This window comes from Leucoraja erinacea, chromosome 1 (genome assembly GCF_028641065.1).
Source record: "Leucoraja erinacea ecotype New England chromosome 1, Leri_hhj_1, whole genome shotgun sequence".
In the NCBI taxonomy this organism is placed as follows: domain Eukaryota; kingdom Metazoa; phylum Chordata; class Chondrichthyes; order Rajiformes; family Rajidae; genus Leucoraja; species Leucoraja erinaceus.
Genome location: NC_073377.1, coordinates 134,215,656 through 134,241,023, shown reverse-complemented (window position 1 = coordinate 134,241,023; position 25,368 = coordinate 134,215,656). Strand labels below are relative to the sequence as shown.

The window sequence follows — 25,368 nt, the reverse complement described above, 5'->3', positions numbered from 1 at the left end:
CCAGGTCGCAGTGCCTTTTCTAATCCTTCATAATAGGCCCAGTTTTCAGGATTTCTCTCCAACAACCGCCTGTACACTTCTGCAGCCTCTTTTAATCTGTTCAGTTTTAACATCAGCTCTCCTATTTTCAAACAACATTATATTTTACATCTTTAGTGTTATAATATTGTTACCATTTGGACAGCACATAGTTTGGAATAAAATATGTTAATCACGAGTTCGGTGTGTTTTACTTTATGAGAGGGGACAAGGTGCTAAAAGATCAATATGCATAATTTAAAGAAAATTATTAAACTATGATAATGTGCACTTTTAAACATTCTAACCTTTTAAGAAAACAAAGTATTTAGTTGTCATTTAACAAATGGAAACCATTCAGAAAATCAGGAAGAGCTTCTATTCTCATCATACATGGAATTGAGATTTCACAAAAAAAGCTCAATGTTTCGCATGTCTTTTTCTTAATTCCACCCTGAAATTATTTCACACAATTTATTGGAAATTCACAAATATGCGTCCTTAAGTGTTATTCTATAAGCCACCTATTTATCTACAATTACAATATAAAGTGTGGAGAGTATTAATGCAATGTTTCACTTTAATCACACTCACCAAATTCTAGTATAATTATTTTATTATAACATGCACATAGCAAAGTGAGGTATCAGAAGTTTCCAAACGTTGTAATGCATACAAATAATTGCATTACCTTGGCACTCCTCCACAGCTAGTTTGTCACAAATTTGCTTTTCATGATTGTCAAGATGTTCCAAGGCTTCTCTATACATTCCTCCTTCCCGCAACACTTGGTTCTGGTAAAGCAGCAGTTCACTATATTCATAATCAATTTTATCAGGAGAAGCCTTAAAAAGATAAAAGGAATTCATAAAATCTTTTGATTTTTGGAACAGGAACATTTCAGTTCTGCTTAAGAGCTACAATACAAAATCAATTTGTTTCTTTACCCCATGACAATTGTTACTTTGCTGGAAGGTTTAACGTTTGCAAGAACTAAATACACATTATTGAATTGTTTAAAAGTTAATGTTTTGTTTACTTCTCTTTCTTTAAATTCGTCCTTCAGAGTCATGAAATATTGCACTTTAGAAACATCAACATATTACCCATTTTGCCAGATCTTCACTTTTGCGCTCCTTAGCCTTAAAATCTGGACATCACATGCGTGTTTTTGCTTCAAGATTAGACATTTGCACACAAATTCTAAAAATGCAGTTTCCTGAATTTGCCATGGAATCTCTGCATCAATAGTTGTTGCTATTGTTTTTTTTAAGAGATCAAGCGAATGCAGTCCACATCCAAATGCAAATCAGAAATGCATATCCAAGAATCTTACAATTGATTTTCAACACTGTAGCTTGAATACAAAAAAAAAAATCTGCTTTATAGCAAGAATACCTAACAATAACTAACTGATGATCAAAATATCTAGCGTCACCCAAGAAACAAAGACTGAGAATCAAGAATTCTGAAGGTCTCTCAAACCTCAAAAGCATCTTCTCCACACTACAGGATTGTACATTTCTCACAAACTACAATGCTCCAAGACCAGCTCCCAAGTCTCTCCGACCTCAGTTATTATTGATCAGATTCTTGGAACACAAATTGCACTTCCAACATGTTGTGAGGCAAATTAAACTTCACACTACTCGTAATTTACTTAACTTTATTTAAGTTTTAAGCACCTCATTTCTATAATACATAAACTTAGAAACGTCTGGCAAACATGGCTGATTCCAGAGGCCTTTCCCGCCCGACATATCCCGCACATGCGCACACTCTAGAAGAGCCCCGCACATGCGCCCACTGCATTCTCCCCTCCTAATTATAAGTTGAGACGGTCAGGAGGTTTAGTACGTCTTGATGACCGTCGCAGCACTGGAGCTTCAGGAGATAATGGTGTTTCCATAGCTGGTGGTACATATATTGCTTGATCATATTGTTATTTAGATTTACAATTTTAGAATTTATTATAGAAGTTTCCATAGGGGGGTGATGGGAGTGTTAGTTCTCGATTAATGTTATCAAGAAGGGACGGAGCTGATGGAGAAAGCGGACACGAAGCGAGACAGTTGACTGACGTCCATCCTGATACAGGTGCACAACCTTTTATCCGGAGTTCCGGAAACCGGAAAACTCCGAAAACCGGCCATTTTTTCCAGGATGTCGTCTGCACACCAAAGCTCGCGTTTGGCGCCAAACTTGACCCGAAACGACCCACGGTCAACCCAGGTCTGTACTACTGTAGCGGCTACCTCCTCCCCGGAGACCAGGGAGACACTTAAACATCTGTAAATCATTGCTTAAATGTTAGGCAGTTAGTTTGGAGGGATTTTATGTGGTGGTGGTGAAGGGGTAAACTTTAATTCTTAGTCCCTTACCTGGTCGGAGAGGCGGGGAGCGGTCAATGCCTTACCGGGTCGCCGTGCAGTAAGCTCCGCAGCGCTGTGGCCGCCAACTCCCAACTGGGGCTGCGGGCGTCCGGCCGCGGGTGGCGCCGGTTGTAGCTCCGACCCTGGCAACTCTACCCCTGGCAACTCTACCCCTGGCTGCGATGTGCTCCAAATTCACCGCCGCCCGCGGCCGGACGCCCGCAGCCCCAGCTCCGCGAATGTTGGGAGTCGGCGGCATCGCAGCGCTGGGGAGCAGGCAATGCCTTACCGGGTCGCCGTGCGGTAAGCTCCGGAGCGCTGTGGCCCGCCGGCTCCCAACATTCAAGGAGCCGGGCGTTCGGCCGCGGGCAGCGCTGGATTTGGAGCGCCCAGCTCCGCCATATTGGGAGTCGCCGACCAGGTAGGGGACTAAGAATTAAAGTTTCCCCCTTCACCACCACATAAAATCCCTCCAAACTAACTGACTAACATTTATGCAATGATTCCCCAGTCTCCGGGGAGGAGGCAGCCGCTCCAGACTTGTCAAGCCGCCCCCGCTACCTACCTAATCTACGCTAAAAATCTTCCATTCGGAAATCCAAAAAAGGTCCGAAATCCGACAAGTGTCTGGTCCCAAGGCTTTCGGATAAAAGGTTGTGCACCTGTACTTGCATAAGAAAGGCTGACATCAGTCAGTTCAACTTCAACAACAAAAGGTTCATTCTTATTTGATCGAACATAATGACAAAGCAACACAGGCCCAGGGCTAGTCAATCATGATGGCAGAGAAGTACCACTAGATGAACGCCGTTTGAAATTAAAGAACCGCTCTTGTGGAGTAGTATTGGTAGCAGTTGACATATTTGGACAAGGAAAGGCAAATGGAACTTTGAATATTCATCAACTAAGGTAAGTATATAAACATTTCGAGAGGGGGATGGTAAAAGCCCTTTGAAGTCAATACTCAAACATTCCATGGGTTGAGTAGCTTTGATCAATTCTTAAGGACGGAAGAACCTTGGTTTTAATTCAGCACAGATTCTACATGAACCACACGTCATCTTCACATCTTCTGTAGAGAAAGGTAAGTTTTTGGAACGAACATAATGTAACAAACGAGTGACTCCAGGATGACACAGCCCATTGTGAAGAACAGTGAGTGCAGAAGAATGAACAGAGACACAAAATGCTCGAGTTAATGTATCCGGAGCAACATTATCCTTACCAGGGAGGTACTCAATTGAATAAATATATGCAGATAATTCAATCCTCCATTCATCAATTTTACTGGTTTTAATCTTTGTTTGGTTCCGATTATCCAGCATAAAAGCTACTGAACTACTGGGCTACTGTTATCAAAGTGAAGTGCTAGCGAGCAAGGAAATGACTCAATTTTCTCACTGCTTCAATAATTGCTGTAGCTTCCTTTTCGACGGGTGGGTAGAGCAATTCACTACCTTCGAGTACGAGACATGAAAGCCACTGGTCATCCTCCTTGATTTAATGTTGCTGATACTGCTAAATCAGGCATCATATTCAACTACAAAGGGGAGATCTCATCGATGGCGTGTAATGTCGCAGATTCCAACTGTTTCCTTAAAGAAGTAAATGCACCAATTGCTGTTGAGTCAAGGGGGAAAGATTTTGCTCTAATCAATTTTGAATTTTGTCAGAAAAATTTGGTATCCATTTAGCATAATATGCAAACATCCCAAGAACCCTTCGTAGAGAGTTTAATGTAGCTGGAACAGGTATCTTTTTGAGTGGCCGGAGTAGAAAGAATATTAACTGATGACACTGATGTTATTGACTTAATCTCATTTAATGTTAGATATTTAGAATGTACAACATCTAAAAACCGTTGTACATTTTCATCATGTTCAGCCTGGTCTTTTCCTACGTTAGCCTCGCACATGCGCCCACTTCACAACATTTTTATATCCATCTTAATGTACACATTAATTTACCCATGATTATCGGGGCTTTTAGACTAAACCTAGTAATACCTTGATCTTCTAAAATACTTCCAGTGTAGAATTATCAGAAATTAGCATCACTAATGCTATTAACTCATATCCATATGAATTTTACATATTAACATTTGCTACATCCTACTCAAAACTATGTAATACCATTATATTTTGGTTACATCTTCATTACACTAGCCAAATTTACAAAAGCCTCCACATGAACATGCAAGGAAATAAAAGGAAAATACAGGCATGGTGCTGTCCTCATGGAAGACACACAAAGTTTCGAAGAATACAGAAGTATTATGGTCTAAAAGAATGAGGAACCAGGGAACATTCATATTAATTTACAAACTGCACTTGAGAAGCAATGCGACTGAAACTGGTAAATCAATATGCTGTGGGCCGAGGAGCTTTATTCTACTGTTTCGTGACCCAACTCACAGAACTACATGAAATTTTCACATATTGTGTAAAAATATTATATAAATCACCCCTGAAACATAGTGTTTAAGAGGGAACTGCAGATGCTGGAGAATCGAAGGTTACATAGAAAGATCTATGTAACCTGAAACATAGTGCCGTGTGTTTGGCGGCCGATTCCAGGCCCCAACCACGGGAGAAAAACAGACGAATATTCATTGCACTTTATAGGCTGCCATTGGAGTAAGAAATGGTCAGAAATGGCTGATGTGTATGTAGAAATGAATTGGTGTATGTGAACTTGAACTTGAACTAATTTATCTATGGTAGCAACAGTGTTATGTGGGGGGGGTCTCTAACATATATATAGGCTCATTGTAGCTTAAAATGAATATTCATCGAGTAAACATCAGAGCATTTGATTCTTGGTCAGGATGTGTCATTTACATCAGAAATAAGACAGGTCTCTTACAGGTCTATCACTCAGCATGGCACTGCCCCAGTCCCACTATGGCCGTTACCCCCACTCTCCCCACTATGGCAGTCAGTGGGGTTCAGTAAATGTGGGAACCCAGATGATCTGTCCTGACCCTTTAATTAGGCAGGTTCAGGAGCCCTTAAAACCTGGGACCTCTGCTGCAGTCTCAATACATTTCTTATTAAAGCAACTGGAAGATGCCTTGCAGGACTGTCCCCCAGCCTGGAACTGCCCCAGTCCCACTATGGCCGTGACCCCCACTCTGCACACTGGCAGTCAGTGGGGTTCAGTAAAGGGAGGAACCCACAAGAACTGCCCTCACCCATTAATTAGGCTGGTTCAGGAACAGGACCTCCGCGACAGTGTCATTAAAAAACACTCACAATTATATTCATCATATTATTTTTATATAAGTATATTTTATATACTTAATTATATATGATTACAGTAATATTTACGTCATATATATATATATATATATATATATATATATAGGTATAATAATATAGTTTAAATGGACTGCTACACGGAAATAGGCTGCTCATGGTGTAATATGGGCATTGGCCACTAGATGGTGTTTACTTTCCCAATCTCATTTTCTAATTAGTTTAATTAATTAATGTGCAACTTTTGGCACTGACGAGTTATGACATCCTTCTCAATTATATTTCATCTAAATCTGTGGAATATTTCATGTAGTTCTGTGACATGGGTCACGAAAACCGATTTCTAAACACATTTGTGATGTTCGGCCCACAAGCCTACAAGGAACTAATGATGAACGCAGAGTTTTATAATAATAATAATAATAATAATCTTATTTATATAGCACATTTTTAGTCAACTTGCATTGACCCCAAAGTGCCTCACATAATTTTGAAAGAGATAAACTGAATGTATACAAAAGATTTCCCATTGGCTGTAGGGATAATGTGTGATAATGATTATCAACTTCAAAAATTTTGCAGATCCGGCACCTGTTCCTGCAGATTGGAAGTGAGCAAATGTGACTGATCCATTAGCCTAAGAAAAAGCTGAAATCTGCAATGAACGATGTAAAAGAACAGAGAAAAAAGATTTGATCAGTATTAGCATGGATTTGTGAAAAAATAACATTTGATAAATTATTTTTGTTGAGGACGTGACAAATAAAACTAAAAGTATATAATAGATATAAGTACATTGATTTTCAGAAAGTATTTGATAAGATTCCATGAGGCCGGTGTCGGTCAACAAAGAAACAAAACAATGAGCCAGAGGGTTATAGGTATAGATTGAAAATGATTGATAAAACCAAAAGCACAGGTCTTACAGATTGGCAGACTGCGACATTCACATGGATCAGTATTTGTACCACAACTAGTTACAATCTATATCAATATCTTGTTGAAGGGTTCAAAGGTAATTCTTTCTGACAATACAAAACTAGGTGGGACCGAGTTTGGAGGAGGATGTATAGGAGCTTCATTATACATACAAGCTAAATCGATGGGGTAAAGCAGGGAATGGAAATATGCACAAGGTTATGTGCTTTGGTTTAAGAATTTAGGTAGGCCATTTAGGACTGAGAGGAGGAAAAACTGTTTCCACCCAGAGTTGTGAATCTATGGAATTCTCTGCCACAGATGGCAGTGGAGGCCGATTCACTGGATGTTTAAGAGAGAGTTAGATACAGCTCTTAGGGCTAACGGAATCAAGGGATAAGGGGAGAAAGCGGGAACGGGGTATGATTTTGGATGATCAGCCATGATCATATTGAATGGTGGTGCTGGCTCGAATGGCCGAATGGCCTACTGCACCTATTTTCTATGGTGAATAAAGCAGAAGCAGTTTTATTAAATGGTAAAGGATCAAGGTAAAGGTAAAGTGCAGGTGAAGCAAGAAATTACATTAACAAAAGGTTTGAGGTATTTATTTGGAGACAAATTCAGGAGCGAAGATAATTTTGTCTGGATCTGAAGAAAACATTATTTACTTCATAAGCAGAAAAAAAGTAAACAGACAACAGGTTCAGGATCCATGAATATACCATCACAATCAAGAATGTAGCAAAAGCTCCCAACTCTTCCATGATGATTTACTCCACCAATAAATAGAATTGTTGAATTAACCCCGTTACCCCAAGACAGCACCGTTACAACTTAAGAAATTATCTAATCATTTCCATTCTCTCCTTCGCATGCAGTACTGCTAATTTCAGCCATCTATGCAATTAAATTTAAGAATCATATCATATCATATCTATCTATCTAGTATATATCTAGTATATATATCACTCTCGTGATGGTTTGTCCGGGTTCAATTTCGCGAATATTTGTTTTAGCCGTTTGTGAATCTCCTCCGAAATTTGCAAAATTGGAACAATTTTTACGTAGGGTTTCTCCTCCTCCTCTTAATGTTTGTAAAATTAGAAAATTCGGTTCACCATTTCGGTAAAAAACATAAAAAATTTCAAAATGTAAAAAAAAATCAAACGGCTTCTCACCCATAGAATGTTGATGAACGTTCCATTGCGTGATGTCAAAATGCCATCCCTCACAGATGGCCAATCGCAATGGATCTCATTTACATATGCCTTTGCACCAGCCCACCCCCGCCGCATGTGTCGAAGCACATGATCACGAGTGTGGGAATAGAGGGAGAGTAGGGGTGATATGGAGTGGGGGAAATAGATGGACTGCCCCAATCCCTCTCCCTCCCTCCCCACCCCTCTCCCCCACCCCACTCTTCCCCCTCTCTCCCCGTCCCTCCACACTCTTCCCCCTCTCCCTCCATCCCATCATCCCTCCTCTCCACCTCTGCCCCGCCCCTCTCACATCCCCTCATCCCCTCTCCATCCCCCTTACCTCTCCCCCCCCCCAATCTCCCCCCTTTCCTTCTTCTCTCTCCCTCCCCCCCCCCCCACTCTTACCCGCCCCCTCGCTCCCCACTCTCCCCCTCCCTCCCGACTCTTACCCCCCCACCCCTCCCTCCCACTCATCCCCCTCTCTCCCCATCACACCCCTCTAACCTCCTCCCCTCCCAACCCCCCCCCCCCCTACCAATCTCTCCCTCTCCCCCACTCCCCCCTACCCCTCTCCCCCCTCCCGCTCCCCCCTACTCCTCTCTCCTCTTCCCTGTCCCTCTCACATCCCCTCTTCCACCCCTACCCCTCTTTCCCCCTCCGCCCCCACACCCCCCTTCCCCCTACCTCTCTCTTGCACCACTCCCGCTACCTCATTTCCCTCATTCCCCACTCTTCCCCCCCTCTCCCTCCCCCTTCCCCACATCCCTTCTCTCCACCTCTGCCCCACCTCTCACATCACCCCCTCTCCAACCCCCCATCCCCTCCCCCTCCTTTTCCCCCCCAATCTCTCCCCTTTCCTTCTCCCCTCTCCCCACCCTGTCTCCCCCTCCCTCCCTCTCTCCGCCCGTGTGTTTGGGGGGTGGTTAGTGTGTGTGTGAGACGCCTCAGGGCCCCTCCCCTCCCCGCAACTGCGCATTGGGGAAACAGACCCAATGGGTCTGCACTTGGTCTAATATCTTATCATATATAATATAAAACTCTCGTAACTATTAAAACTCTTGTTTGGTGGTTTGTTACGGGTTCTATTTCGCGAAAATTTGTTTAAGCTGTTTGTGAATTTACTCCTCCACCCTTTGCCGTAACGGAGAAAATTTTACATATTCCTGTAGAGTTTTTCCTCCTCCCCGTTTTGTTTTGAAAATTAGGAGAATTTGGTTATTAATTTCCCTGCTTTTTTAGTAAAAAAACATCAAAACATTTTAAAATCAAGCTGCTGCATCAGTCACATGGCCATCTCACAGATATCTAATCACAATGGATTCCATTTACATATGATATGACATCACAATGGGACCGGTGTGGGAGATTGGAACCTTCAAGTGGTCTGGTGTGCACAATCAAAGATGATCAAATAGAGCTAGTTGTCCTACCCCCCTCCCTATCTACCCCTACCTCTCCACCCCCTCATGCTCCACTCCCCCTTCTACCCACCCCCCCCCCCTCCCCACCCACCCCTCCACCTCCTCTTCTTCCCCCCCCCACCTCTACCACCCTCTTTCCTCCCTCCTCTCTCCCTCCCCACCTCTCCCTCCCCCCCACTCTCCTCACCCCTCTCCCCATCTCCTCCCTCGTCCTCCCACCCCCCCTCTCCCCCTCCGTCCCTCCCCCCATGCGTGAGTGTGTGTCCCCTCCCCTGAATTCTATAGAGCTGCCGGCAGCTTTCGTGCATGAGACGCGGACATTTCATTTCCAGAACATTCGGAACTTGTGACGCACGGTTGCATTTCCCTCTCTCCCCCTCCTCTCTCTCTCCCCGTCTCTCTCTCCCTCCCTCTCCCTCCCCCTCTCCCCCCCTCCCACCAAGACCGAAAGTCAAAAACTTTTTTCATAACAGACAAATTTTCATCGTTGTACCACCGTTTTGGACACCAAAAATGTGCCATTAAAAATTCTGCCACATAGTCATGAATATTTAATTCATTAATAAACTTCATATGGCCCCTCATACATATACGTTTTGATAATGATCTTGGGAAATATCTTCATCAATACCAGAAGAAAAATACAGTAACGTGCCTGGTATTCCGCCTTGCAAAGATCCCGTAACGATCGTTGTGCTTGATGTCCATTGTCACAACAACAGTTATCGGGATCGGTACCTCAATAAGTTAAATCTCCAAACCTCTACTGCTTTTCACAAACCCCAACGATGTATCCTATGGTAGTAGTTATTTTTGGGCGAGTTATATTAAACATATCAAAAACATCTTGGTGTCAAAAACACAACGACCGGTTATGATATATTTTCCGACTTTTTAAAGTCAATTAAAAAAAAAAATTGCAGCATAAGTTGGTCATCAAAACTAAGACACTGAGCAAATCTTCAATTCGGCAACACACCGTCTCTTGTTTATCTTTCGTACGCACCAAGTCACTAACTTCATTCCTCCGGAAGCTCCACAACCACCGTGACGGAGACATTGAACCTACTAAAAAATCCCAATTCAAACCTTCCGACGAACCATCGGCTATCGATATTGCTCAAATCCATAATGTAATGTATCGTCTTTTCTATCTATGGATATAATTTGGTTTTCTGTAATAATGTAACGTTTGTTCTCTGGAACACCAAACCTTTGCGGGTCCACCGCAACGCACTTTTGTGTGAATGATCGTGTCCACTCACATGGATGCAGTATTTTACTGCATGATCAGATGAAGTGGAAACAGTATTTGCAATTTTATTGTTCCATGTGGTATTCATAAACATAGAAAGGAATAGGAAATACGTGCACTTACTGTGCCAACCAGATCACTGGTGGACACCACGCGACAACCGTTACACAAAATGTATTTGTGCATTCCGATGTCATTCTCGGAAACTTGCCATCAATATGCTATCTTTTCTTATATTTTTTCTTGATACTATGTTAGTCATGAACCCAATAAAGTGCTTGTCAACCTTTTTGAAGGAATTTGAAATTTGACCCCCTTTGTCACATTATTGTGTGCCAGTATTGTAAAAAGACTCATATAGCAGTCATATACAATAACAAACTTTTCTTAAGCCATGGCTGGAATCAATGGATCACCATAGAATAAAGTGCTGCTAAGAAATATTCAAGGATTGATTCAAATGGAATTCAAATATGGTTGTGGTACAAAAGGATCATATTGAAGTTTCATCACCACTGTAGCTTACACACAATTACTGAGTATGGTGTGTGCTTGGATAACATTCTATGGGTCAACACATTCCTGGATGTCATTTTACACAAGATAAAGCAGATCTAAAATAGAACAAAATCAAGAGGAACTCAGTGGGTCAGGTAGCACTGTACAGGGAATGTACAGATGATGCTTCGGAACCAAAAGGCTGCCTGTCCTTTCTCTCCACAGATGCTGCGGAGTTCCTTCAGTCTTTTGCTTTTTGCTCAAGATTCCAGCAGCTAGACTAAAATAGATTAAGCTTCCAGCCATGTCATTTGTCAAGGTGATGCAAGTGATTAGCCATGCTCCTTTCCCCGACCTTTGACAGTACACTAGGCCAAGATGGTTCCTTTGAATTTATTTCCAAAAGGCAGAACAGTTCTAAGGTACCAAATCTATTCATTTAAAACTGGTTATGGGCAAGATGTTTATGAGAGTCATAAATAACCTCTATGGTAACACAAATTATTAGGGACTTAATTTCTGGGAAAATGTCTCGTCACCTCATGGGAATTTTATGAATTTGATTCAGAAAATTCAGATTTGATAATGAGACATCCTGAGACACCTGATTGGACAATCTTGTTGAAAGTGAGCCTGCCCTGTCATGGAGAAAGTCAGTGTATAGTGCAGGAATAAAGTTATTATATGACCCATAATAGATATCAGCAAAGTCATGGATAAATGTTTATTTAAGACCTAGATATCAATATTGGAGCGAGTGCCACAAATTTCTATATATGTCTAAATATTTGTGCAAGCAATATGATCCTCAAGAATAGGCAAATATACCTCTACATGCTGAAGAAAACAGCATTTAGCTTACAAGTACAGTGTACTACACATAGTTGCACAACATCGTACATGTGCATTTTACATAGAAAATACTGAAAGCCATTGATAAAGGAAATACTGATATTGAAATGTTCAAAATTAAAATCGTAGTTGTAGCCAAAGCAAATAATGCATTTAACCCGATAATCGTACTGTTCAATATGTTCAATACATAAAACGTCACCACTTTTATGGCTTTGCTTAAACCATATAGTATATCAAACCTAGTTTTCCTTTCTGCGTGGTGGTAAGAGGTGCTTTGGAAAAAGATCAGAGGCTATCGCTTTTTAGTCAGTTCCGTGAATTTTACAGGGCTCTTCTTCCCCATTGTAATGTAGAAAGTCATAGACATTACAAAGATTTTTTAGGCGATTACTAATGCACTTTCTTTTCATTTAATTCTGCTGCTAACCACAACTCCATAATAACTGTGGTTTGCCAATGTTTTAAGGGATACTGTCAATAAGATTAATCTTGCATCAGATATTTATCCTATCAATCTAATATTGAGAGCTGTATTTTGCTACATATTGTGGTATGATTATTTTTTCCCTTTCAATTAGTTTTCTTTAAATCCACTGCATCTTCCAGTCATTTCTAGAACAGAAAATTTCAAAATAAGCGCAAAGCAAAATCACAGGAATCAAATTAGAAATAATCAATTTTGCCTTGGCAATCTATCATTGCCCTGTAAGAGTAATAACAAAATAACCAGTTTAATACATAATTGCGGAATTAGGCTCTGGTGCCCTAATATTCTTCATCAAGAACAAAATGAATGCATTAAATTGAAAATAGCATACCTGCTGCGTCTTCCTGAATTCTTCTAGAATTTTTGAAGCCATGTCATAATCTTCTAGTAAATGGTATGCTATTGCATAGCCGATCCAGGATGCTCTCTGAGCAGGGCGTAGTTGAAGTAACTGGTACCTGGTTTCCTAGACAAATTAATATGAAAATCAAGGAATCAATAATATGAATATCAAATTCATGAAATCATAAAAAACATTTAAATAAAAAATACTAAAAAAAGAGACAAGAATTGGGTGCTTTTTCAGTCAATAAATTCTCTCTGAATTTTAGGATAGATATGAATGTGATATATATGCCCCATTAAAAAAATGATTGAAGCTGCCATTCATAAATCAGTCTTAAAAGTTTATCTCCCTGCAGTTGCTTTCCAATTACTCTTCAAACACTGGACATGAAACAAAGCAGTGCAGCATCGCACCGGAACGGGCCCTTCGGTCCACAATGTTCATACAAATGAATCCCTTCCCACCCATTTCTACAGCTGATCAAACTTTAGCTTTGACAAGTTTTTTCACCAAATTTGGTGTTACTAACCAATTAACCTACATTTATGGCCAAGGCATTTGTATATAACACAAACACGAGGTCCCACCACAGACCCCTGGGAAACTCCATAAGTCAGAGCTGCAGCCATGATAACACCCTTTCACCACAACTTGTCTATAGGTAAGCTAGTTCTGGCTCCAAACCACTAAGTCATTGCCTATCATGGGCATTTTAAGCTTCTGGATCAGCCTAACAGGGACTTTATGAAATGCCTTACTAAAATCCATGTCAACATGCCCTCCATGTATAAAGCTATGCTGCCTATTCTCTTCTAAATGCAAGTAAATCCGTTCGTGAGAATTCTCTCCAATAACTTCCCAAACACTGTTGTGAAAGTCACTGGCACTAATTTCCTGGATTATCGCCACTTCCCCTCTTAAACAAAGGATCAACTGCTTTGATTTTACACTTCCATCCTCTACACTATTTTATTTTTGTCATAAAACTATATTTCTCTTCCTGAAAACTGATTTTGGTAGCACCTAGCTTGCTGGAGATGAATTGTGTCAAAAAAGAAGTTACAATAAAAATACTCAAGGCGGGAATTTTTTCTTCATATTTAAATTCTGTCTAGGCAATAAATTTCTCTATGTTATTAGAACCAGCCTCGATTAAATTCTATGCCCCATCTTATGTTCCCGGTTTACTTAGGTTCTTGTAATTTCCACACAATTATTTAAAACTACTGCTCCAAAGCACTCCAGTTACCTGTAGTTAAATTGCCAGATTTAAAGTTTAGTCAGAATTAGATAGGAATCCCAAAACAGCAGAAAAGTAGACAAGATTTGATTGAAATCTTTCCATTCAAGATTCCTACGCACCAATCTTGGTCAATGGAAACGAGCCACCACCTCCACACATTAAACAGCAAATATTTATTTAAATACTCATTTCCAAAACCAATGCTATAATAAAGCAAATTGAATGATAACATTGCAGTTCAATCCACATGATTAAATCTCAAAACACTGTCTAAAACACCAGATGCATACAAAGTAAGCTGGGTAAAAAATAAGGTACATTTGAAAACTAGATTGACGTCTGTGCGTGAAACAAACAGTTCTTTATATGTCTATTCCCACTAACATTATCTGCGTTATAACATAGCCAAGATATTTTATTTACATTTTGATAGTATTTTGTAGTTATATTATACTTTTGTGCCAGCAGATGGTGTTCATGGGAAAGCTGTTTTTAACAGGGTATGTAACCAGTACTGTACAATGAAATGTGTAGCCATCTTGTGACAAGGAGCCCATACTGTGAACTGTGTGCTTTTTCTTTCTCATCAATTCCCTTGTTGCCCCATGCTGCACTACTGTTCCATGTTTCAGCAAGTCTGAATTTATCACACAACCTCAAACAGTAAGCAACAGCGCAATTGAATCGGAACCAGTACCCAATCTTATGTTCAATGATACATATTTTTCACCCCTCTGGTTTTGGGCTACAATAGTACCATTGCTTTCAACTTGGGTATGGATAAAGAGTGTAAAAAATATAATTTTAAATAAATTTTGTACAGCTAAACTTTGATAGTCAATATTTTGGAGGGCTTTGGTAGCAAATTCCAGATTGACAAATTTTCCAGGCGAATGGATGTAAATCAATATTAATGTCCAATACCCATTTGTAATTATTTTTTAAATATTACACAGTGCTCAAATATATTTCCTAGTTAATCAGTTAAAAGAGAGTGTTTAAACTCGTTGGCCAATAGTCAGAAGTGACTACAATCAAGATTCAAAATTGTAGGACAGTGGATTATCAGTTTTACCGTAAAATGCCTCAGCATTGAGCACTAAAACGTCTAACTGTTGAGCTATAAATTGTTTTAAAAACTACTTTCATATTCACCTTATGCTCAATGGAAAAGCAATTAATTTAAAAAAGAGAGAAAATCAAAAAGTGAAAGTCTGGTGGCAGAAAGCTGAGCTTTGATTTTGTTTTTGAAGTTTTATGTCTGAATGGCCTGTCCCACTTGGGTGTCATTTGCGCGTCACACAGGTGGCGCGTGAAGATTTTGTGAATCCCAAAATCCTGGGGCACCACACGCGTTACTGCCTATGCCACCACATCTCACCACACGCCATGTGCGCGTGGCGCGTAAATGACGTCACGTAAATGACGCGCAAATAACACCCAAGTGGGACAGGCCCTTCGCAGACAGGCCCTCCTTATGAAGACATTCAAAAGACAATAGGTGCAGGAGTAGGCCATTCGGCCCTTCGAGCCAGCACCACCATTCAACGTGATCATGGCTGATCATCCCTAATCAGTACTCCATTCCTGCCTTCTCCCCATATCCCCTGACTCCGCTATCTTTAAGAGCCCTAACTAGCTCTCTCTTGAAAGTGTCCATAGAACCGGCCTCCACCGAGGCAGAATATTCCACAGACACAACTATATGTGTGAAGAAGTGTTTGCACGTCTCCGTGGCTTACCCCTCATTCTTAAACTGTGGCCCCTGGTTCTGGACTCGCCCAACATTGGGAACATGTTTCCTGCCTCTAGCGTGTCCAAACCCTTAACAATCTTATATGTTTCAATAAGATCCCCTCATCCTTTAAGCCCAGCCGCTCCATTCTCTCAGCATATGTCAGTCCCGCCGTCCCAGGAATTAACATTGTAAACCTATGCTGCAATCTCTCAATAGCAAGAATGTCCTTCCTCAAATTAGGGAAACAAAACTGCACACAATACTCCAGGTGTGGCCTCACTAGGGCCCTATACAACTGCAGAAGGACCTCTTCAGATTCAGATTCAATTTAATTGTCATTGTCAGTGTACAGTACAGAGACAACGAAATGCATTTAGCATCTCCCTTGAAGAGCGACATAGCAAACGATTTGAATTAAAAATAAATAATAAGTGTCCGGGGGTGGGGGGGTGGTGATTGGCAGTCACCGAGGTACGTTGTTGAGTAGAGTGACAGCCGCCGGAAAGAAGCTGTTCCTCGACCTGCTGGTTCGGCAACGGAGAGACCTGTAGCGCCTCCCGGATGGTAGGAGGGTAAACAGTCCATGGTTGGGGTGAGAGCAGTCCTTGGCGATGCTGAGCACCCTCCGCAGACAGCGCTTGCTTTGGACAGACTCAATGGAGGGGAGCGTGGAACCGGTGATGCGTTGGGCAATTTTCACCACCCTCTGCAATGCCTTCCGGTCGGAGACAGAGCAGTTGCCATACCATACTGTGATGCAGTTGGTAAGGATGCTCTCGATGGTGCAGCGGTAGAAGTTCACCAGGATCTGAGGAGACAGATGGACCTTCTTCAGTCTCCTCAGGAAGAAGAGACGCTGATGAGCCTTCTTGATCAGATACCCAACTCCTCTTGTTATGAAAGACAACATGCCATTCGCTTTCTTCAATGCCTGCTGTACCTGCATGCTTACTTTCATTGACTGATGAACTAGGGCCCCCAGATCTCATTGTACTTCCCCTTTTCCCAACTTGACACCACTTAGATAATAATCTGCTTTCCTGTTTTGGCTACCAAAGTGGATAACCTCACATTTATCCACATTAAACTGTGAAATTGCAGCATGCATAAACCATTAATTCCCACAAACCTAATCCAAAAATTCAATCCCAGGAAGCCCACTAAATTCATTTAATAGGGTCACTATCATTATTCCAAGCTCAATTAAGACATCAGCAACACAACCTCGCTTAATTTGACAGACCTGACATCAGAGGAACCAGCCTTTGCTGCACACTCCGGAAAATATATCCTATAACCATGAGACCAAAATTATGCACAATCCACCACATGTCCCACCACTGGCAAAAATAATTATACCACTAACCTGATGATAGAAAAGTTTGTTTGAGAACTTAGAACCTAACATATAATGTGCTAGGCTTTTTATTTATTCATTTTGCAGCAAAGTGGGCATGGCTAGTAAAGATAGCATTTTACTTCAGAGTCACATGAATGACTACGTGAAGAACCCCGCCAGGACGCATGCTTGTCATATCGCTTTCACGCTTGCGAAACGACAGGCGGGGTGGAGCGTTCCCCCGCAGCGGTAAGTTTGAAACCGCGACCTGCAGGTGAGTGATTTACACTGCGGTAGTGTTTGTCCCCGCGCTGTTTTTACACAGGGGGGGGGGGGGGGGGGGGGGGGGGGCTGGACAACAAAATAGTGTCCACAAGTGCTGCGAGTAAAGCTGGCTGGGGAGGACCGCGAAGTTGCGGGAGCCAGCAGCAGCTAAAGGCACAAGCCCCGTAAGTGGGATCAGCTGTGCCGACTTTTGGTCCCGCGCTGGCCAGAACACCACGGCCGGGCGGGAGACTATTCAGAATGGGGCTTTAACAAGTCGAAACGGCAGGAGGCGGGGTGGAACGACGTTCCCCCGTAGCGACAGTTTAAACCTGGACCTGCAGGTAAGTGAAACTGTGGTCTTTATTCTCCCCATACTGTTTCACAGGTGGGGAAACATGGAGAACTGTGCAAACAACGACAAGTTTTAAGCCTGGACTTGCAGGTAAGTGATACTGCAGTCTTTATTGTTCCCATACTGTTCTACAGGTGGGGGAAACATGCACAAGGCAAAGAAGTCGACCAGAGCTGCGACAAAGCTGGCGGGGGAAGACCGCGGAGTTGCGGATGCCAGCAGCGGCCAACGGTACAGGAATCACCCGTAAGGAAACAGCTGTGACCGACTTCGCCCCCGCGCCGGCCAGATTAAACACTGCGTCTGGGCGGGAAGGCAAGAAGAAAACCAAAAGAGTTGTTGACTGATGAGTCCGACTTTGGGCAGCCAGAAACCGTGAGAGCTGGAACCGGTTGGAGCGGCTTATGGAGCCGAGCTCCAACATGAAAAAGAAAGTTGGAGCGGCGTATGGAGCCGAGCTCCAACATGACAGGCTCCGGGAGATGGAGTCTAGTCACTGTGGGCACTATGTAAAGCCCACAGCAGCACCTCTTGTAAGGCTGAACAGTGCATCTCCCTCGTCAGAGGGGAGTACTGGGGGGTCAATTCTGGGCTGACCCTGAAGAGAGGTTTGATGAACAAAACTACAAGTGTGCAGGGGGTGCAGGAAGGCAAAATCTACTGGTCATGGTGTCAAAATACATACAGCCAGACCACGATGGACACCACTGCAAAAATACTTGGGACCAGGAAAATGCGCATCCCTGAATGTTCCAGTCGTGGAAATAGCATCTGGAAACATGTCGGAGCAGGACTTAGGAAAGCCCTGTGGCTCATAAAGGCGACAACATTAAGGATCTCCGACAGCACCCTTATGCACCCACCAGCAGAACAAGAGAAGCTGGTGAAAGCTCAAAGGCCGGGCATACAGGACCATAGCCCAGACCGGCCTTTCTGGAAGATGCGCAAAACCCCAACCAAAAAACAAACCCAGACACTGGCGCCTCAACCTCCACGAAGACCACACAGAAGAAGCAAACTTCCACTGGTAACAATGGAGGTAGGTGGGTCTGGTCCCTTACAAATTATAGGAAGAGTGGATAATACACACATTGGTGGGAGATTACACTCTTTTGGATATGGTGTATATTAACTACAGACACTTATATCCTAAGCAGTATCCAGGGATATACCATTGAATTGTGCAAAAGGGGTAATGGGTAAACCCAACACGAATGGCTGGAATACATTGTACTATATATTCAGTACAAAATGGGAACTGGTAACTGCTAAAGGACCGATTTCCAAAGGCTACTGCATGGCTAGCATCGACCTAAAAGAAGGTGCGAAGGTGCCTACATGGTCTGATCACAAACGTTATTTTTAAAAATTCAACTGGATGGGGCAGCTCTGGCAGTATAGAGCTCTACCAAATACATAATCATATGATCTTACTAATTGTGGGCATAACTTTGGAGTTGGCCTAACTAGCTGTAACAGCCATTGGGTGAAAACTGGGGTTATCATCCATCCAGTTAAATCTAAACTAACGCCTACCAACATAATGGATTATTTGGGGTTCACTATTGACAGCTCACATGTCGGTGACTTTACCAAAGGACAAGGCTACAGTCTTAACTGAGGCCTGCAACAGCCCCACTGACATCAGTGAACCGTCTATCAGATTGGTAGCAAGTATAATTGGCATATAGTGTCTGCCTTTCCAGCCACACAATTTGGACCTTTGTATTACCAAAAATCTACAAAGGGCAAAATACAAACACTCAAAGTTAATACTGGTCATTTCGACAGACCAATCAAAGCTTATGGAATTAAAATGGTGGAGGGATAACATTCGGTATTGTTCCAACCCTATCGTTATCAGCAAACCCTTAGTGTTGCTACAAACTGATGCCAGTGCACTTGGTTGGGGTACTACCAATTTCCATCTCCATCTGTGGAGGTAGATGAAAGGCACAGGAGGCATCATTATCACAGACACTGGGCATAAACTACCTGGAAATGTGGGGTGCGTTCTATGGCCTAGTCATACTGCTCTGGGATAAATCACTAGCGTGTTAGACTACAGAGTGACAATCTGACTAATACAATTTGGTAATGGTGTATCCAGAGAAATATTGGAATATCAGCTACTTACCTACCAGGTAACCCAAAATTCAGTGACAGACGTCAGGTCACGCAAATTCAATATAATAAGACTTAATCACCAGTTACCAAACTGTGTTTCTTGGGAACCAGACCCTGGGACACCAGGGACAGATGCCTTTCACTACATTGAGGGGGCAATTATTTATCTATGCATTCTCTCCTTTTCTGCATCATCAGTCGGGTATTATGAAAAATACAGCAAGACTCAGCGTCTGTTAATTGGTAGTGCCAATTGGCCTACTTAACCATGGTTCCCTGTGATACTGAACATGGGGTTTAACCATGCATCACCATCCTGAAACAACCAGATTATTGGTTCATCCCGTAACAGGGGAACCCATCCATGTCAAAAACAACAAACCTATCAATTTGTAGAGTCTAAAGAACCCCTCTACTGCTACTGGGACTGGCGGACCGAACATTGAACATTATCTCAGCGGGCCAAAGACAGTCCACCAAAAACTATATCTGGTATACATCAGGAAATGGGAGATATATTGTCACAGAAACAACATCACCTACAGTTTGATGAACATAACGTCTGTTCTCGAATTCCTGGCAGGCCTCCATTATGATGAGGGGCTCAGTTACAGTGCCATTAACTGCGCCAGAAGTGCCCTATCAACATATCTATGGCGAGGATCAGAGCGTCATTCTGTTGGGACTCACCGCTGGTAACCAAACTTATGAGGGGAATTTTTAATATCTATTTCCCAAGAACCAGGTACTCTCTAAATGGGATATGAGTATTGCCCTAACGTTGCTAAGGAATTGGTCTCCAGCAACAGCTCTGTCCCTGCAAAGACTGACGCAGAAAACAGTCATGCTGATGGCTTTGGTCACGGCACTAAGGGTACAGTCGTACATAAATTAAGGCTGGACTATATGACTTCTTCAACAGGAATATAACGTTTCATATTACGAATTAGTCAAACAGAACAGACCGGGGTCATCAGGAATCAAAATAGAATTTAGGGATTACCCTACAGATGTCGTCTCTGTATAAGACAATTATTGTTCTATATGGAGAACACCAAAAACATCTGAGGCTATGAGATGGCACTACTAATCAGCCACAAAGAAACCCACAAAAAAGTGTTGGTTCAAACTATTTCCAGATGGCTGAAACAGGTTTTAACAACAGCTGGGGTGGATACTGACATATTCAAATCTTATTCCACCAGGGCTGCAACTACATCGGCAGCTATGGAGTTGGATGTACCAATGAACCAAATCCTCGAGACAGCAGGATGGATCAGGGGAAAATGTTCCACAAACCAGTAGTTAAACTGGAACTTTGCAGTGTCAATTTTAAGTTCTGTAATATAATTTCACCCCATAAATAGGGGCTATAATTTGTTGTTAACAATTTATCATGGATTTCAATGTTGGATTCATGTCTAAACATGTTAACACAATTCCTCCCACAGTCAATTAAGGCAGATGTGATGCATGGACTCGTTTCCACGGCATGAAATCACAGAGCTTTGAAATCGTCACGTAGTCACTCACGTGACTCCGAAGTAAAATAGTAAGATTAAACGAAAACTTACCAGTTCGAAGTTTGATCGTTATTTTGTGAGGAGTACGTTGAGGGAATACGTGCCCTCCGCTCCCACCCTTGATCATATACTCAACTGGTATTTTCTTCTCTAATCTTACTATGTTCAGTCATTACAGTTATCTGTGATTTCACACCGCTGCTTTGAAGAATGACACGCATGCATCCTGGCGGGGTTCTTCACGTATTTCCTCAACGTACTCCTCACAAAATAACGATCAAACTTCGAACTGGTAAGTTCTCGTTTAATCTTACCATTTATTTACCAAGCTCATTTGCGTTTCAGAAGGTGGCAGTGAGGTAACTCCTTTAACTCCTTAAGTCACCATTTTGTAACATTGTTAATGTGCTACAAGATAGGGAATTCCAGGATTTAAATTCAATGATGAATAAATTACAATTTTTTTTTCCAAGTCAGTTTTCCAAGAAGAGACTAAAACCTCGTTTTTTTTATGTGCCCATTGTGCTTATCCTTTTTGGTGCAAAGCCAGTGTTTCACTGTAGGAAACTTGGTCTCTTGCCTGCAATTGGGGCTGGCTCAGTTAATTTTATGTCCAACTAGATTTAGTGGGACACGTTGGGTCCCATGTTCACACGGGAGGTCTGACCCCCAACGCAATATTCCACCTCTCCGCCAATTCCAATATTGGTGGCCAGTGGGGGGGCTTTCTGGAGCGCTGGTATGGGTTCATGGGGTGGCAGCTCAGTCTCTCAAGCCTGATCTGCTGGCAGCTCACTCACGGCTGGTGGGCTGGCAGTTGATTCATGGCTATTCCTTGAAATTCCATTTCAAGCAGGGTGCAAGGCCAACAAATTCAAATCCATTTTCCCACCATTTCAAGCAGGGTGCAAGGCCACCAAATTCAAGTGCAGTTTCATACCACTTCAAGCAGGGTGCAAGGCCACCAAATTCAAGTGCAGTTTCAAACCACTTCAAGCTGGAACCAAGTCCACCAAATTCAAGTAGTTTCATACCACTTTCAGCAGGGTGCAAGGCTACCAAATTCAAATGCAGCTTCATACCATTTCATGCAGGGTGAAACCACCATAAAACCACACAAAACACCAAACTCACAGTTCAGTAGACATTCAGTGTGTTCAGTTGATTCACAGCTCAGACAGAGTCGTGACCTCTCCCTCCCCATCATGCAGAGACTGAGCCACACCCAAACTTCCGGGTTTTATAACCCCTCCCCCCCCCCCCCCCCCCGGAAAAGGTTTGGCCTTCATGGCGTGATTGACAGGAGAGAGATTCTCAAAATGTTTTAAACACTAATAACACTTTTATTTTTCATAGATGGGGGAAGAATTCTCTGCACCTGCTGACCAGAGGTGGACTGAGTAAGATGGCCAAAAATCACAGCCGTAAGTGGTAGCGTTTTATCTAAAATCAATATAGTGCAAACAGGAAGTGCATTTGCAGTAGTGCCATTTAACTTCAAGCCAAAGCACCCAAACCGCCATTTGCAGTAAGTAGTGCCTTTCAACTTCAAGCCAAAGCACCCAAGCCACCATTTGCAGTAAGTAGTGCCTTTCAACTTCAAGCCAAAGCATCCAAGCCACCATTTGCAGTAATTAGTGCCTTTTAACTTCAAGCCAAAGCACCCAAGCCACCATTTGCAGTAAGCAGTGCCTTTTAACTTGAAGCCAAAGCACCCAAGCCACCATTTGCAGTAGGTAGTGCCTTTTAACTTCAAGCCAAAGCACCCAAGCCACCATTTGCAGTAAGTAGTGCTTTTTAACGTCAAGCCAAAGCACCCAAGCCACCATTTGCAGTAAGTAGTGCCTTTTAACTTCAAGCCAAAGTACCCAAGCCACTATTTGCAGTAAGTAGTGCCTTTTAACTTCAAGCCAAAGCACCCAAACAACCATTTGCAGGCAGTGCCCGTTTACTTCAAACAAACCACATTTTCATTTTAACCATATAACCATATAACAATTACAGCACGGAAACAGGCCATCTCGACCCTTTTAGTCCATGCCGAACACGTATTCTCCCCTAGTCCCATATACCTGCGCTCAGACCATAACCCTCCATTCCTTTCTCGTCCATATAACTATCCAATTTATTTTTAAATGATAAAAACGAACCTGCCTCCACCACCTTCACTGGAAGCTCATTCCACACAGCCACCACTCTCTGAGTAAAGAAGTTCCCCCTCATGTTACCCCTAAACTTCTGTCCCTTAATTCTCAAGACATGTCCCCTTGTTTGCATCTTCCCTCCTCTCAGTGGGAAAAGCTTATCCACGTCAACTCTGTTTCAAACCACATTAAGGGAACTCAGTTAAGTAGACATGTGTTCAGTGTTATTCAGAGCTCAGAGAGACGTGAACCTTTGGCTTCATCCATCTTGCGGAGACTGAGTGAGGCACACCACTTCCTGGTTTTATAGTCCCTCCCCCTCCCTCCAGCAGGGGCAGCAGAGAGAATGGTGATTTAAAAAAAAACATTAATATCTCTCTGATTTTTCATCGATGGGAAAAATCCTCTGGTCCAGGAAGGCGGAGGGTTCTGAGCGAGGTGGCCAAAAATGACGGACATAGGTAGCGGCGTTCTCTCAGAAATCGCAGCAGTGGATCAAAAGCGGTCAAGATCAGACTTTTAGTAATATAGATGATGACCCCAAGGTGGGGTACTTGAAGATAGTAATGCAAGTAAATATCAAGGAATGTTAGTTACATTCTTTCGGGTTTGAGACAGTCATTGTCTGGCATTTCTTGCCACTGGTCAGACCAGTCATTTAAAAAAATATTTTCTCGGCCTTACTGCATGTAGGCATGGGCTTATCAAGTTGGGACAAAGAGGTGCATGCAGGAAAAACATGTTTCAAACAACAAAGTTCAGTTTAAAATGACAAAATGCAGTAAAAAACACATCGCACAGCTTAAATCCATGAGTATCCAAGAATAGATACAATGGATCTTCATCTTTGGGAAAATAAAATCATAATCCAGGGCTCTCGCTTAACTTTTTTCCCTGTTGTCAGCCGGGCAACCTTGGCAGCTTTTTAGGTTGCCAAATGACAGTTTAGGTGGTCATTTAAGACGGCTTGCATGACACGTGCGATAATGTGCTCGGACGAAGTGCGTAGTTACCAGTCAGAATTATGGTCAATGAAGCATTCACATATTATTTCTGCTTCAAATAAAGTCACAAACTAAACATATTCACCAATCAAGACACAATATATACCACAATGACATGCAGCAAAATGACAATACAGTATCTAATCTCCTTTCTATTATTTCTTTCCACTTCCAAACAAAATTCTGGTTGGATTACTCAGCTTATGATCAACCTCAGTGAGACCAAGTGCAGGCTTGGCATTCGCTTCGCACGACACCTACACTGAGTTCGCAATAACCAACCTGATCTCCCGGTGGCGCAGCACTTCAACTCCTCCTCCCATTCCGAATCCGACCTTTCTGTCCTGGGCCTCCTCCATGGCCAGAGCGAGGCCCACCGCATATTGAAGAAGCAGTACCTCATATTTTGCTTGGGTAGTTTACACCCCAGCCGTATGGACATTGGCTTCTCCAATTTCACGTAGTCCTTGCTTACTCCCTCCTTCCCCTCCCATTCCCAGCTCTCCCACAGCCTACTGTTTCCGCCTCTTCCTTTCTTTTCCTTACCCCCCCCCCCCCCCCCCCCCCCCCCCCCGACATCAGGCTGAAAAAGGGTCTCGACCCGAAACGTCGCCTATTCCTTCGCTCCATAGATGCTGCCTCACCCGCTGATTTTCTCCAGCTTTGTCTACCAACGGGATCCCACCACTGGCCACACCTTCCCATCTCCTCCCCTGTCCGCTTTCCGCAGAGACCGTTTCTTCCGTAACTCCCTGGTCATTTTGTCCCTTGCCACCCAAACCACCCCCTCTCCTGGCACTTTCCCTTGCAACTGCAGGTAGTACTACACTTATAACCATATAATAACCATATAACAATTACAGCACGGAAACAGGCCATCTCGGCCCTACAAGTCCGTGCCGAACAACTTTTTTTCCCCTTAGTCCCACCTGCCTGCACTCATACCATAACCCTCCATTCCCTTCTCATCCATATGCCTATCCAATTTATTTTTAAATGATA

General features: G+C 42.6%; 1 protein-coding gene across 1 annotated transcript in view; it reads right to left on the bottom strand.

The window, feature by feature from the left end:
• The window catches only part of naa15a (N-alpha-acetyltransferase 15, NatA auxiliary subunit a), a 105,429-nt gene that overhangs the window by 53,749 nt on the left and 26,312 nt on the right, over positions 1-25,368 (bottom strand). The window contains exons 5-7 of the mRNA XM_055643512.1: positions 12,615-12,749; positions 710-863; positions 2-121 (exon numbers count right to left, since the gene is read on the bottom strand). Coding sequence (XP_055499487.1) covers positions 2-121; positions 710-863; positions 12,615-12,749 — 409 coding nt within the window. The remainder of the gene's footprint in view (position 1; positions 122-709; positions 864-12,614; positions 12,750-25,368) is intronic.